Source organism: Dendroctonus ponderosae, unplaced genomic scaffold, assembly GCF_020466585.1.
Source record: "Dendroctonus ponderosae isolate FM_Combo_2020 unplaced genomic scaffold, Dpon_F_20191213v2 Dpon_F_20191213_1, whole genome shotgun sequence".
NCBI lineage: Eukaryota > Metazoa > Arthropoda > Insecta > Coleoptera > Curculionidae > Dendroctonus > Dendroctonus ponderosae.
In genome coordinates, this window is record NW_026017110.1 from 2186345 (window position 1) to 2200454 (window position 14110).

The window sequence follows — 14110 nt, forward strand, 5'->3', positions numbered from 1 at the left end:
GATGTTCATGCTGTTGGTGGATCGAAAAGTCCTCCGTCGTCTTTTTTGAGAGAAATTTAACAATATTTAACATAAAGGAATGCTTAAAGCACAAAAGCAACGATCATAAATCGCCAATAACAGAAATAACCACATAAAATGAAAAAAATGAAGCTAGTTTGGGAGCCATTTAGAAAAATCGAATTTTCTCGTAAACTGGAACAGATAGGTATAAAAACCGTTTAGAAAAATTTAAAAATTTTCTGGTACCGACTGAAAATCACTGAGAATATACGGAGTGTGTCATTTAAAAAAGTTAGACTTTTAGGTTTGAAAATACGCGCAATTGAATGAATATTATGACTAAAATTTATTAGATTAAAAATAAAATATTTTGCAAGTCGACGAAAAAATGCTCGCTTTGTCAACACCAGGAAAATGCGAATTTTGAAAGGGTTAAAGAAAAATAACTAAAAAACCATCCAATTTTCGATCTTATTGTATATAACAAAAAAACCAATTTACATGGAAAAGGTTAAATGTTCCATTGGAAAAGGTTGTTTTCGTGAACATTTTTCAAGCATGCCTATGAAACAACTAACACCAGGGAATTAGGCGCGAACTTATTTTACTCTCGTTGGGACACCTTGTACACATGTAGACACGAAATTTATTAATCCAGACCTTAGAGTTGCCAAAAATATACGACCTCGATTTCCATCGGCATTAATATGCAATAATTTCCATAATTTTGGGCTCGAACTTAAGCCCTAAAGTGCAATTTAGTGCGGAAAGTCAAGCTTAAACGCGATGGCCTTAATTGATTTGGCTTTCTAATATGTTACTCTAATTGGCTCGAAAGCAGTTCACAGCATTCTCGTGTAGGGTACTGTGTTTATGAACCGTTTATTTGCCAAAAATTACAATATCTAGGCCAGACGGCAGAAAAATCGCCATTTCCAACACGTCAATGTAAGGCGGATATTTGCATCAGAAAACAATCCATCACGCAAACTTAAATGCCCTGATACAAGGGGAAGACGAATCCACAAGTTTAAAAAAGGAATTTGTGCTAGATTTGGTTCAACAATGTTAATAACAAAGATACTTCTTATTTTCTTAAGAAAAATGTTGGTTTAAAGGTGATTCAAAAACACCCAAACGAAATTCTTATCCGCAACGACACAAAATCTCGCAAAATTCACCAGATTTTTGTTCAGAACGTTCTATCAGAGATTAGTTGACTAATCAACTAATCTCTGGTTCGATGCTCATTTTATTAATTCTGAGCGTCTTTTGAAGTTGATGAGTTTTTCTCAGAAGCTCAGCCGCGGTCAGTGGCGGCTGGCCTAACATCCAACAATAATTTGTTTGAATCCAAATTGGTCTATTACGAACGAAACAAACATCCATCACGGAAATTGTCCAGTCATTAAGGTCGACCATAAAACCAAATTGGGCACTTGGATGGTCTGAATTGATAGACTGAAGTAGGTCGAGTTTTCACGGTATTATACGTGCTGTTTCCCGGTTAATTCATAATTATGGGTTTCGATTTACTTTAATTGTTTCTCCCTAATCCTCGGTAATTTTTTCTTTTTTTTTTTTAATTTGTTTTTTAATTGTTAATCAAAAGCTACTTACCTCACTAGTGAGTGAAGACAGCGACTGTTGCAACGCTGAGGGTTTCCCATTGTGCACCTTCAAAGCATTACTTTCAGTGATTTCTTCTATTACTACTGAGCTCTCTTTTGGTACTTTCAGCAGTGGAACCTCTTTGTACACCTGAAAGCTGTCGTATGTCTTTGCTTGAGCCGCGGGTTCCTCACGCTCTTTTTCCAGCTCTGAAGGTTCCTCCTTGTTTTCACCTGTAAGCGAAGATTTTCTGGATCTTTCCGGGCTTCTGGTCAGATTGTGGAAAACTTCAATTTCATTGTGAACAGGCACCGGAGACAACACATCTTCAGCCCGACTGTGCTTCAATATGGGCGGCTTTAAACTCGCCGGTTTTTCTGCAGCCTTTGAACTTGTGTGGTTAATTCCAGACGTTTCACCTACAATGGGAAAACAATGCAGACAGCTCTATCTAATTTTAGCGTCAAATATCGATTTTCCTTCTGTTCTAACCGTACAGCGGAAGACTAGTTATAGCATTTCTTACGTTCTCGTTATGCCTCATGCAACATTATATATCATATTTTGCTCTCATTAAAATAATCAATTTCATGAATACATTTCCATATTTTGAGTCGGGGCGGAAGTTTATAAAAGCACATAAACTGTGTACAATTGGGGATTGGGTGACTTGCTACTGAGTGCAAATAAAACACAATGCGGTTGAACATTTAAAGGGGTTTTCAAGAGAAATTAAAGGTAGATTTGTTGTACGAACTTACCGGTTTCCAGTGCCACTTTCTTCTTTTCCTGAAGAGCATGTTTCCTGATGGGGATTTTCGACGAAAGCGCACTAAGATTTGGGGCTGACTGATATTGCTTTTTCAAAGGTTTTGGGTCCGGTAAAGTGCTTTTCTTAGGGCTGGATGGAAGCGACGAAATGCGAACTAGATTTTTAAAAAATCTTCACTAATTTCTCGATAATTTAAGAATATTTCTCTTGCCTGGAATAAGGCTTTTCCTGGTAGTAATGGAAACTGCATCAGTAACTGTGATTGTTAAGATGGATTGGTTGTCTTCCTCTTCGGCTTGATGGCTGCTGTCGCTTTCCGGTGTCCGCAGCTTCACTGATTCGCCCCCAAACCGCACTTTCCTCGGTGTTCTTGGAGATGTTCTGGACTCTTCGTAACCTTCAGTTTCACTATCGTCATTCAACACTTTGATGATTGCTCTTCTCCTAAATGATTTCAACTTAATATTCGCGCTTTACAATAAAATATCCCGACTTTCAATAAGACTTTTGCTTTTACTACAAAGCTTTGATGGTGCAGATTTGGTTCTCTAGAGCAACAAATGTTATCGAGCGCTTTTTGGACAGGAAATTCAACTGGTTTAATGAACTTTTTTTCGCATTCATTTCACCAAAAAAGTTACATAATTTGCCAGAATTTGAACACACTTACTTGGAATCCTCTTCACTTTCAGTAAACGTGCCACTAAGCTCGCTGTTGCAGCGACTTTCCTCATGTATCTTCATGGTAATATTTGGTCCAGTCTTCAGCGTTATTTCCGTTTCGAGAATCACTCGGTCTTCTTGAACCATTTCTTCGGAGTTCCATGCCAGCCGGTCTTCTTCCACTGTATAAGTTACTGGACAATTATACATTTCGCACATTTCGTAGTACGACTACGCAGTTAAAAAATCTGGAAAATAAACTCCACTAATTGGAAGCAAACTAATGATGATTAATATAGATTTTGCTCATAATCTGCTCACGTCCAACAAAGCTTCTATGCACTCTTCAAGTACAATCGCTCTACGTTAGCATGAAATCTAAATAATTCACTAATGTTTCCTCGAAGAGTTCGCTTCGCATGCTGATCTTTTGTCCATTATTCAATTAATTTAGAACGAAAATAAGACACCCCGTCAAAAATTAATCAATTCCCGTCTTATCGTGCTGTTCCTAATAGGGTTCAAGCTGCCGAAGTAATTAGGATCGTAAAAAAGCCCTGGCCGCTAATGGTCCTTTTGAAAGTAGGTCCAAAAAGTGAAATACCCAATTATACATTTGCATCGCGTGCGAAGAATGTACTGTTAAAAATCGATCTACAAACAGAAGCCTAAGTTTCTTTTAATTAGACTTGTGTTGATTGACGGCGAAATGTCTTCATTGTTGCGAAAAAGCGCCCGGAAATCGAGCTAATAAACGCACATTTGGTGGCAATTTCCACAAAACCCTTAGGGCTAGTAATGTTTCCCGAAAATGTGCGTAATGTATTAATTGAACTTACTTTTACATTAGGAAACCATGCGTTTAGGTGCATATATTTTGCCACCTTTATTCATAATGTTAATCTAGATTCTCCCAAATAGAATATGTGCAAAATAATCAAACAATTACCTGTTAGGTTCGCTCCCGCCAAACCATCAACGTTCATTCAAACTTAACTCGTAGCACAGAAAAACTCCAGGTTGTACCCTAAAATTCAAGTTCCGCAATGTGCGTGTTTGATCAGCGACCGAGCGTTAGAATGGAAAATCCGCTCCGTTTGGAGCGCTGAGTGAAACTAAGCACTAAAATTCGTAGGAGCTGGAAAGGCGCTGGAACAGAGCGGGTTTCGGGAATTGCTGCCCTAGAAAAACAGGATTGGATTTGCTGGGTGGAAATTTTAACCATATCACTTATGGACGAAACTAACAGAGACAGATGATCAACGCAGTTTGCACTAAACTCTTAGGGAAAGTGAAAAATTATCTCACCCTTTAAAAATTAATTGAGCCTAAAAAGTAGCAAAATCCCAATCAAAATGGGTCTAATTTGTAAATTTTGGAGTAAAAATAACAAAATTGTCCAAACCGCATGCTCTCGTTTAAAAATCCGTAACTTTTTACTCAGAACAGCTAACAACTGAATGTTTGCTCACCGTATAGAAGAGACCTAACTCTGAACGATTTATGGAACAACTCTGTTTGAAATGCGCAAAAACGTGATTTTTCTGTCCTTACAAATACAAATTGGGAAATGGAGCAAATTGCTTTTTTACTCTTTGAAAAAGTCGTATCTTTCAATCAATAGCAGCCAGCAACTTGAAACTCGCGCCTCCTATAGAGCAAAGTTTACTCTATAAATCGTTTTATTCAAAAAATTCAAGAAAAAAATTAAAAAGTTTTATTACAAATGCTTGATCTAATTTTGGTTCACTCTGTAAATGCTGGTCTAAAAATTGAAACTTTCACTACCGGAAAAAAAGTGCGACTGTAAAGAAATGTTAGAGAAAACCAAAGAAGTTTCCCATCTCATAATGACTTCAGGATACCACCGTTTTGAAGCTAGATATTATAAGAATCAACCGAAATATCTAAAAATACCATCCATCAAAAGGTTTTGTGCCCTCTTGTTCAAAAATCGTAACTTGTAATCCTGGGCAAGTAAAAACTTAAAACTCGCACCCCCGATAAAAGAGACTTTCATCTGCGCACTAAAAGCTGATTTATCCACAATCTGTAAGCGCTTGCTCAAAAATCGAAGTTTTCATTCAATTGCACGCTTTTATTGAAAAGTCCATAACTTTTAGTCCATAATCAGTACCAACTTGCAATTTGCGCACCTTACAGAACATGCATCTTCTATCAAGTCTAAAAAGTACATACCGACATTCCAATCAAATTGTGTGTAATTTATAATTTTTTAAAATCCAAACTTTCCAGACCATTCCTTGTTTTTCATTTTCAATCAATTCTACCGAACGACGGCCTAAAAACTCGAAAAACCCATTAGTTTTTATAATTTTTTGTTGACCAATAAAATGCTTCTTCAAACAGCACACTCTCTTCTAAAAAAATGGTCTTTTAATTCAAACCAGGTAGCAAATTGAAATTGGCACACCCTATAGAAGACTTAATCCTAAAAATATCGAAATTTGCATTGATGTTGCACTGAAAGCTAATGTTTGCCCAGCCGGTAGAAGCTGGTTCAAAAATGGAAGTTTTCGATCACTGCACGCTTTTATTGAAAAATCGGTAACTTTTAGTCCAGAGCGCGTAGCAACTTGAAATTTGCGCACCCTATAGAAGATACTCAAGTCTAAAAAGCATCCAGATTCCAGTCAAATTATGTGTAATTTATAAATTCTTGCCTACCAATGAAAAATTTCAAATGTAGAGTTTTTCGTTGTCCGATAATTCTAAACTGAAAAGGGATTTTTCGCGCCAAAAGCGGACAAATACTTTTTGGAATAAGAAGAATATGAGATGGTTAGCTTGAAAACTTGGGCGTTTGTAAATTGTGAAAAAAAGTCCGTTAAAGGGTTTTCAATGCCATTTTGATCCCAAGCCCAATTTAGTGTGCGTGAGTTTCAAGTTGCTACTAGTTGATTGAAAACTTCCATTTTTGGACCGGCACATTTTTCTACAGGGTGAGTAAACGTCCGCTTTCAGTGCAATATCAGCACAAATTTCAGTATTTTTAGGGTCAAGTCTCTTCTATAGGGTGTACGAGTTTAAAGTTGCTACCTCTTCTGAATTGAACTATCCGATTTTTTCAAAAGAAATTGTGCTGTATGAAGAATTTTTTTATTGAAAAAGGATTTTTCGCGGCGTAAGCGGACAAATAATTTGTCTTATTGCAAAAATAAAAAAATATTAAAAAAAAAATCTGTTCAATCAATCAAATCAATTCAAAAGAGGTAGGAGTTTAAAACTCGTACCACCTATAGAAGAGACTTGACCCTAAAAATACTGAAATTTGTGTTGATATTGCACTGAAAGTGGATGTTTACCCACCCTGTAGAAAAATGTGCCGGTCCAAAAATGGTAGTTTTCAATCAACTAGTAGCAACTTGAAACTCACGCACCTGAAATTGAGCTCGGGATGAAAATGGCAATAAAAACCCTTTAACGGACTTTTTCCCACAATTTACAAACGCCCAAGTTTTCAAGCTCACCCTCTCATACAGTAGCACCCTGTACAGTAGCGACATAAACACCATATAAATAAAGTTGACATTGTTAATTCGGACATTTGCTTGTACTGTTCTTTGGTATATCACATACATTCTTTAAGCAAACCGAACATGTCTTTTGGGTCTATAAACAGCGAGAAAATCGATGAAGTCGATTTCGGCCAAGAAGGTAAGCTTGCAAACTCAAAAAAATGTCATATTTCCAGACTTTTCAAATGCTAGATTTAAAACGTTGCTCAAACCGCGACTTGTTGAATTCAGCATTCAATGCGGTTAATTAACGTGTAGCGTTTATGGCATAAAATTGTCGTTGTTCTTTGAAACTGTTCTCCCTAAGCAACCATTTCAATTCGAAATGGGTTATAAGGTCGAAACGACTTACGACACAATTCCAGATAAATCCATCAATAGTTTTCGAGCAACATAAATCCGAGTCACGAAACTTTCCCGACTTGTCTTGCACGCAACGTTGAAGTTCTTAGCGAAAGGAAGCTAAAGGAAATCGCGCTTTCTGTTCAGTATTTTCCCAAAGTTTTCAACTATGAGTGCATGTGAGGAGGAGGCTGATTTTCCGGGTATTTGTAAATCTGTTTAATCCCTTGATTCTCACTGCGGCACCTAATTGAAAAAACTAGAGCTTAATCAGGATTTCTTCATCAAAGGCTTCGACTACGTGGTGGAAATCAAGACAGGAGAGCCTATATGTTTCGGGTCGACAATTTCCAGGAACACGGCGCCTATCGGCAAAGGGCTTTCGCCATTCCAGAAGCGAAACGCCCGGGAACTGTTCCCGCATGGGCCGGCCAGTTATCATCCAGAAAACTTTACCTCCGCCTTAGATGCAGTTCTGAACAAGGTTCCAGGAAAAGGAATTCCTCCTTTATTCTAATTGACATCAATTACAGGTGCGTAGCAAAAAGGGCGTCGCCCCCCTAGCGAGCAAAGACAAGCGGTTTAAAGAAAAAATCATACGAACGCCTTCGCCCGGAAGATATGAGATCGTCTCAAAGCCAAAAACTGTGCCAAATATTGCGCCGTTCGGATTCAAAGCCAAATATAAGCGAGCAGAGAACAACAACCCTGGGTAGGTCAGAAAGCAGCGTCTTCCAAAATCCATTTATCACAAGCCTTGTCTAGTCCTGGAACTTACGACGTTGGGAGAATTCGTAAATGCCGTCGAACACGGTTTATGAACAACTTTGGACGTCCTTCCATGATACACGCGGTGGAAACAGTGTGCGTTTCCGTCCCATCGGACGTTTGCCTAAAGTGCAACGAAATCATCAAAGGAGACTACTGGCATCAAGACTACAACGTCTTCTTGTGCCACTTATGTTGGACGGAAGAAATCCACGCGCAGGAAATGTACACGAAACAGGAACTGAGGGAATTTAAGGCAGGTGCATTTAGAGCAGTAAAACATTTTAATGACAATAAAATAATTACAGAAAATCCGCAACTGTTCCTTCATGCACAGTCACGAGGGCACAGATGCGGCCTTGCTAATCATAGCTCCCAACAAGCTGAAGAAGAAACTGCGCATTGAAAATTACCTGGAGACGTACATTGATTGCTAGTCACAAATAAACGGCATACATAACACATAAATACGACTAATATTGCCTTGTTTGCATTGAAGACTTTCTTACAACTACCGTACAGGTACTACACCTAACAATGAGCGTCTAATCAGTGAAAACATTCCAATAACTTTAAAATAAGTGAGAAATTTAAACATCGTCAAAACTACTCAATATTTGGCTTTGACCACTCAATAAACTCTTTCCAAAACAGTGAGGTAAAATCGGCAGCTGCTTGCCACTAACTCGCATAATTTCCCAAATAATACTGAAGCGTTGATAAATACCTAAGTACACAATCAAATACCCACATCGTCGCATTTCTAGCCTATCGGCGGGTCTTGTCCATCTGGCTTCGATCGACAATCCGAAAAGTCGCTGATCACACTGGTTGCACTGCCATCATTTGCTTCGTCTGCGTTATTGAATTGAACAGGCTGTAGTAGAGAGCTGTTGCGCAAAGAGCCGCTACAGGGCCGTTGGAACATTGTCGGGTCGAAACTGTTGGTTATATTGGGCCGGGAATGCTGCTCCAAGTCCTTGAAGATGCCCTGGATGTCACTAGGATCGGATGGGGCCGAACAACCCGAAACGTAGCGCTGCGCAAAAGACTGAGAAGCACCTGAAGTTAACAGGTTCAGCTTTTCAAGTAAATTGTCGATGCCCAACTCAACCTTGCCTGAAAACCGTCTTAAATTAAACTTTGAACATCCTTTCTTATGTACATTGAAAGTACTATTTACCCATTAACTAGTTTAAACAAATAAATACGCCAAATCCCTACATATACCTTTCAGAACATTCTCAGGAACCTCCCACCGGCGAGTGGGATCGGTAGAACTCAAAAACTTGTTTTCTGATAGCAAGCTTGAATAACTCGACTGTTGTTCAGCGCTGTAAACTCCCAATTCTGCTGAATCATTTTGTCCGCTCGGTCCCGGGTTACTTTCAGCGGCCGCAGTGTGATTGTCTGTGTCGTCGAAATTCGCCATTTCAAAATCCTCTTCAACACACAGATTGTTAATGTCGTGCTCGAACTCATCAGCGGCCTTATCAGTATCGGGGTCTTCCGATTCGTCGCTCACAACTTCAGAAAGCCTGCAAAAACGGAAAAGCTGTTGATCGATGCTGAAGCACATCAATTGCAACTTGCCTCAACCGAAGACGTTGAGTGATTCCATCAAGTTCTGCGAATTTTCTCTTCAGGGTTCGACCAAGGCCATTCGGATCTCCACTTTTAGGACAAGTTGCAGTTTCAGACTTTACATTACTGGTGACCTGCACCATAGGGTTGAGCAATTTTTGCAAATCGTCCAACGGATTCACTTTAATCTGAAATAAATAGGGTAAGTGGTATCAGTACTTTTCCTTTTCGCTTTACACTGTGCTTACGTGAATTTGTCCTTTACAGTTATCGGAGAAGTCCATGATGTTAAACCAGCCCTGTACATTTGGCATTCCCATGCCAATTATACTTAAATCCAAGGCAGCAAAGCCAAGAACCGTATCCGTCTTCATATTGGGCTGCAAAACCGTGTTGGTAGCTTTTTCCCACACTTTAAAAATCAAGCGTTTTTTATCGTCAGCAACCAGATCCATAGGCAAGCGAACTCGACTGGTAAAATCCCATAGTGGAGTGGGACATTTCGGCCACAAACCGGTCATTTGTAGAGGCTCTCCAGGTAGAGTTTCAAACGTCACGTACGTACTACGCAAAAGGTTTTCTTGTTCTTGTTGGCGTATCTTGTCTCTAGCCCGTTTGGATTTGGCCTTACTTTTTCGCCTGCTTGGCAATTGCAGATTTGCGGCTGTGATGCAAATTTCCGCCAGAAAATGCGGGGCTTTCGTCGGCTTGGATTTGCTCAAGCCTAACTCTGTTGCAAGTGAATTTAACAGGGGGGCAGTTTTGCTTAAGGTTGCCATTTTAGGCCTTTCCTTCTCTACTTTCTGGAATTCGGAACTGGAAATTATACAAAAATTTATAATACGCCAAATCAAAACTACAATTACACACCTGTCTCCTTTGGAAATTCCATTCTCAGTATTGGTACTATTTTCCACGCAAGAAGGTTTCTTTGTTTGTTCGATTAAATTCATTGCAGCGAGTAACATTTCACGAGCTTCCTTAACATCAGGCTGGGCTTGGGTTTTCTGATTCAATTTCTCCATATCTGACTGCACTCCAACATCCACTACTTCGGGCTTTTTAGTATGTTCCGAACGGGCAGTTGAAGGAGAGTTTTTGAAATTTTCAAGAGTTTTTCGATTCACTTTCGCCCTGTCGCTAAAATAGCTTTCCGGTTGTTTAAAGGCTGGTTTTAGCTGTGCGGCTTTCGGAAATTTGGCCTTAACAATCTCCTCTCTGAAGCCCCTCTCTAGCTCCAAATTTTTAATTTGAGCCTCCGTCCCTAAAGCAGTCAACACTTGGACTTGTCCGATCAGTTCGTTCTGGCTGGCTGAGTAGATCGGCTCCCACCAATCAGTTCCAATGACTGGCAACTAAAAAACCACTAAAATGAGCTGCATAGTTTTTGGAAACCCCACTCACTACCTTATTCCTTTTTAAATGCTTCAAAATTATTGAATTTCGGAAGCCTAAATAAAACTGATGTAGCGGCAATCGCGTTAAACCGAGCAGCTCTTCAGTTCCTGCGGTCTTTTCCCAAAACTCAATTAGCATGAAATTTTCTCTCAGGTTTAGTAGCAAGCTTTCTTCATACAGCAAAGGGATAGTCTGTGTGAACAATAAAGGGCCAATGAAAACATTCGCTTCTAATGGCTTGGCTCACCTGACAAAAGTTGTATAAAGGACTTGCACTCGCATATACAATCCGGCTCGATGATGTCTCGTTTTGGCAATAGGGTTTACAGAGCATAAAGGAATTTGGGCTGATGTTCAAGAAGTTGGCTTCTGATATGTAGAGAAAGCCAAACAACAACTCGACCTGAAACCAAAACAGCGATTTAAGGAAATTTAGAGTCACTTTGGAAATATGCACCTCAGTTGGCTCAGCCTCAAGCTGCACCGCTTTATCTACTAAGGGGCATGATTGGAGTTTCTCGGTGGTTTTGCTGCATTGAAATATGGGTGAAATTTGGGGAAGTGCTGCCGAGTGGGGCTTTTCGACTGATTTGTTTACACTTGAAGGTTTTTCCTTGCAAACCAATCTTTCCTCCCAAGTGTTTGGTGCGATAGTCGCGATTTCTTCCGAACTACTTGACTCCAGTGGGCTGTCTTTATTCAAAACAGCATCTGTTGTACAATGGCAACTCGTCACTATTGGATGCACTGAAACCTTTTGAGACATACCAAGAAACTCTTGACCAAAGTACAATTTTCCAGCTCCCAACTGTAGAGTCACTTTAAGGGTTCCCACGCTAATTGTGGAGTCTTCACTCAAGAATATTGGAAGTGTTTTCCCACAGGAGGCGGTCGGTGAATGGGTAAAAGCACCGAAATTGAATTTTGCCACTCCCAATTGCTCAGCCTTTTTCTTTGAGGAGCTCTTGAACCTTACAACAAAGCTGATGTCGTGATCTTCCAAATTGCAATTATACAGGTTGCATATTGAATGTATAAACGCTTGGCGCACATGAATGACTGTAAAAGAAATCAAATCTCACAAATGTGCAGTAGTGGGCGTTACTTCAAAGGCAAACTATCTCCAATGACATGAATAGTTGGGAGATCCACAATATTTTTAGCTACAAACCATTGCTAGTTCTCCTGGCACAGACTCTCACAACAGAACTCTCCAAACCGCTGTCGGTTTTCGACTTGCTCCTTACAACGCCTTTGCTAAACACTTCCGGGACAGAATATTCTAGAAAATACGTCTCATTTAAGCGGGAGTCAGCGCGGCCTTTGCCAAAGGACACCTTTTTGCTTCCTGCATTGTTCAAATGAACACTTTGAAGTATAATTTTTAATGAATCCACCTGCTTCAGGGCGTCAGCAGGAACACCCCCCTTTAGCTGTTTTAGCTGGGTTTGTGGCCTTCGTAGGTCGCATTTCAAATTTGTGGGATGATAAGCTGAGCACACAGCACACGCACATTTGGAAAAGTTGCTTTTTCCAATGGTGTTGCACACTTCTTCCATTGGAACTGACCTGGCGGTGTTCAAAGCCATCTGTTCCTGTTCCTTCGTTAGATAATCGCCGTTCAAGAAGGCTTCCAGTAGTTTTTTGCCATTTGAGTTGCAGGTGAGTGAAGTGGCACTAGATACAGGAGTATTGTGAGTTTTGCTGTAAATGTCCCCAGTAAACGGGTCGTTTTGGAGGATGGACTGCACCATGGCGTTCCTCAATCGCTGTCCCTGTTCTAGTATCTTGTCCACTAGCGAGTCTTTAATCCCAGTAAATTCCGAAGACATTGTTTTGAGAAATGATCGTTTAGTTGTATGGGAAATTCAAATATTGCCTTGACAACTTGATGATCAGTCAGACACCGACAGCTAAATGTTGTCAACTTAACACTAACCTATTTTCGACGTTGCACGCAATTTTTACCTTTTATCATAAAGGGTATATGAATATTGAATATATTCAGTATTTCATTGCAGCAGCAGAAACTGATTTCAGAAATAGTTTACATAATTTGCCAACGATAGATCCGAGGAATTTGCCTGAATTTTGAATGGAAGGTTTTGGGTAAACTTGAATGTGTCAACAATGGCAATATAAATAAGATGTAGATAGTCAATTGTTAAAAAATGACTGAGAAAATCAAAAAACATAAAATTTAAACTACATCACAGAACAGTGACAGAAGGGAACATATCCACTGATATTTTTGAGAAAGTAAAACGATATTAACGCACCATAACAAATAGAACATTAATGCATACTTACACTTACACAAGGAAATTGTCTAGAAGCAATATCAAAATAATTGTCCACAACAGAATCCACAACAATGACAACACAATGACAGTTTTACGTTTTCATTTTTTTCCGCGTGAGCGCGCTGTTATCGCGTCTCTCGGATGATCGAAGACGTTATGTTCAGGATTGCCAGGTTTTCGTTAGCTCCATAGAGAAAATTAATTTTACTTTCTCTTTTCTCTCTATATTTACTTACAGTAGTTTATTGGCTTTATCTATGGTCTGTGATTGAAATTTTGTTGACATTGGTGACACATTGATGATTAATGATTGTAATTTGTTTTGTTCCAATCAGCTTTTGCAAGCTTTTAAAGAAATGGAAACAGATCGAAAAGTGTGTAAGTATTGTTTTATGATATAAATGTCATCAACTCCAATAAATGAACAATTCTGACAAGTCTGAACTGTCACTCGACAACGAGTAATTTGACGTTTCGCAACGCAATCATCGGTGGTTGAACTCATGATACAACGAATTCATTGTATCATGAGTTGAAGTCGCTAATAAACATTGTCAAACTACACACACAAATGTCAATAATAGGACGTGAACCGTCGATGTAATACAGGTTTGCCATATTTCTAATATCTGGGAACTAGCAAAGGACAGCAGGTAAACAGCAAAAGACCTAAAACTGTAGGAAAACAAACTTTGAAATTTGCTTTAAAAATAATTCCAAATCAAATTCATTCCTGGGTTTCAGTCATTTATTGTCTCTATTTATCAATCAAAATACGTTTCGGTGTATTTTTCCACCATCATCAAGTTTTCTAAAATAACAGATAGTTAAAAAAAATTGTTATTAATTTAAAAAACAACCAGAGTTCGTCAACAGCCTCATCATATCACACATTAAAATACATCACAATGGCAATACTTTAAAACATTCTAAAATTAATTAGGCCTAACAGGTGTTGTTGGGAAGAGACTAGAATTCTTCGTTCACATACTTAAATATTTTTACTTACATGTGTAGCGTTGTTGCTACATTTGGAGTATTAATTTTGTCCATTATCGGACACAAAACGAATAAAATACTGTTTATATTGATTTCTTTTACTTTCAGCTATTTTTCTTTGCATTCTG

General features: G+C 39.0%; 3 protein-coding genes and 1 long non-coding RNA gene across 6 annotated transcripts in view; 2 read left to right on the forward strand and 2 right to left on the reverse strand.

Annotated features, from left to right (window-relative positions):
* LOC109538479 overlaps positions 1-4086 on the reverse strand; it is a 24617-nt gene extending 20531 nt beyond the window's left edge. The window contains exons 1-5 of the mRNA XM_019905723.2: positions 3999-4086; positions 3057-3297; positions 2598-2830; positions 2376-2540; positions 1624-2033 (exon numbers count right to left, since the gene is read on the reverse strand). Of these exons, the coding sequence (XP_019761282.2) occupies positions 1624-2033; positions 2376-2540; positions 2598-2830; positions 3057-3268 (1020 nt within the window). The 5' untranslated portion in view covers positions 3269-3297; positions 3999-4086. The remainder of the gene's footprint in view (positions 1-1623; positions 2034-2375; positions 2541-2597; positions 2831-3056; positions 3298-3998) is intronic.
* Positions 3721-4456, forward strand: LOC125505322. The gene is made up of 2 exons (XR_007282080.1): positions 3721-3862; positions 4006-4456. It is a non-coding gene; the product is annotated as an uncharacterized LOC125505322 (long non-coding RNA).
* A 2114-nt stretch (positions 4457-6570) lies between these two features.
* Positions 6571-8166, forward strand: LOC109540653. Of its 2 annotated transcripts, none has more exons than XM_048667952.1 (5): positions 6571-6727; positions 7221-7414; positions 7464-7642; positions 7696-7954; positions 8007-8166. In XM_048667952.1, the coding sequence occupies exons 1-5, from the start codon at positions 6670-6672 to the stop codon at positions 8133-8135; spliced, it is 819 nt and encodes a 272-aa protein (XP_048523909.1). In that variant the 5' UTR covers positions 6571-6669; the 3' UTR covers positions 8136-8166. The 2 variants fall into 2 exon arrangements, with proteins under 2 accessions (XP_048523909.1, XP_048523913.1); XM_048667956.1 differs by lacking the exon at positions 6571-6727 and adding an exon at positions 6839-7133.
* LOC109540662 lies at positions 7964-13091 on the reverse strand. 2 transcript variants are annotated; one of them, XM_048667941.1, is made up of 11 exons: positions 12991-13091; positions 11852-12357; positions 11449-11739; positions 11138-11391; positions 10928-11083; positions 10690-10872; positions 10153-10637; positions 9531-10098; positions 9292-9470; positions 8929-9236; positions 7964-8817 (listed from the first exon to the last, which is right to left on the reverse strand). In XM_048667941.1, the coding sequence occupies exons 2-11, from the start codon at positions 12267-12269 to the stop codon at positions 8462-8464; spliced, it is 3198 nt and encodes a 1065-aa protein (XP_048523898.1). In that variant the 5' UTR covers positions 12270-12357; positions 12991-13091; the 3' UTR covers positions 7964-8461. The 2 variants fall into 2 exon arrangements, with proteins under 2 accessions (XP_048523898.1, XP_048523892.1); XM_048667935.1 differs by lacking the exon at positions 12991-13091 and having other exon boundaries at positions 11852-12966.
* Between the last annotated feature and the right edge of the window lie 1019 nt (positions 13092-14110).

Bases quoted from the DNA above. Each gene is read 5' to 3' on its own strand.
- LOC109540653 (XM_048667952.1), top strand. From the start codon at position 6,670: ATGTCTTTTGGGTCTATAAACAGCGAGAAAATCGATGAAGTCGATTTC. The intron at 7,415-7,463 runs GTTCCAGGAAAA...CATCAATTACAG, and splicing joins TAGATGCAGTTCTGAACAAG to GTGCGTAGCAAAAAGGGCGT. The intron at 7,643-7,695 runs GTAGGTCAGAAA...AGCCTTGTCTAG, and splicing joins GCAGAGAACAACAACCCTGG to TCCTGGAACTTACGACGTTG.
- LOC109540662 (XM_048667935.1), bottom strand. From the start codon at position 12,512: ATGTCTTCGGAATTTACTGGGATTAAAGACTCGCTAGTGGACAAGATA. The intron at 10,099-10,152 runs GTGTGTAATTGT...TATAATTTCCAG, and splicing joins GGAATTTCCAAAGGAGACAG to TTCCGAATTCCAGAAAGTAG. The intron at 8,818-8,928 runs GTATATGTAGGG...GACGGTTTTCAG, and splicing joins TCCTGAGAATGTTCTGAAAG to GCAAGGTTGAGTTGGGCATC.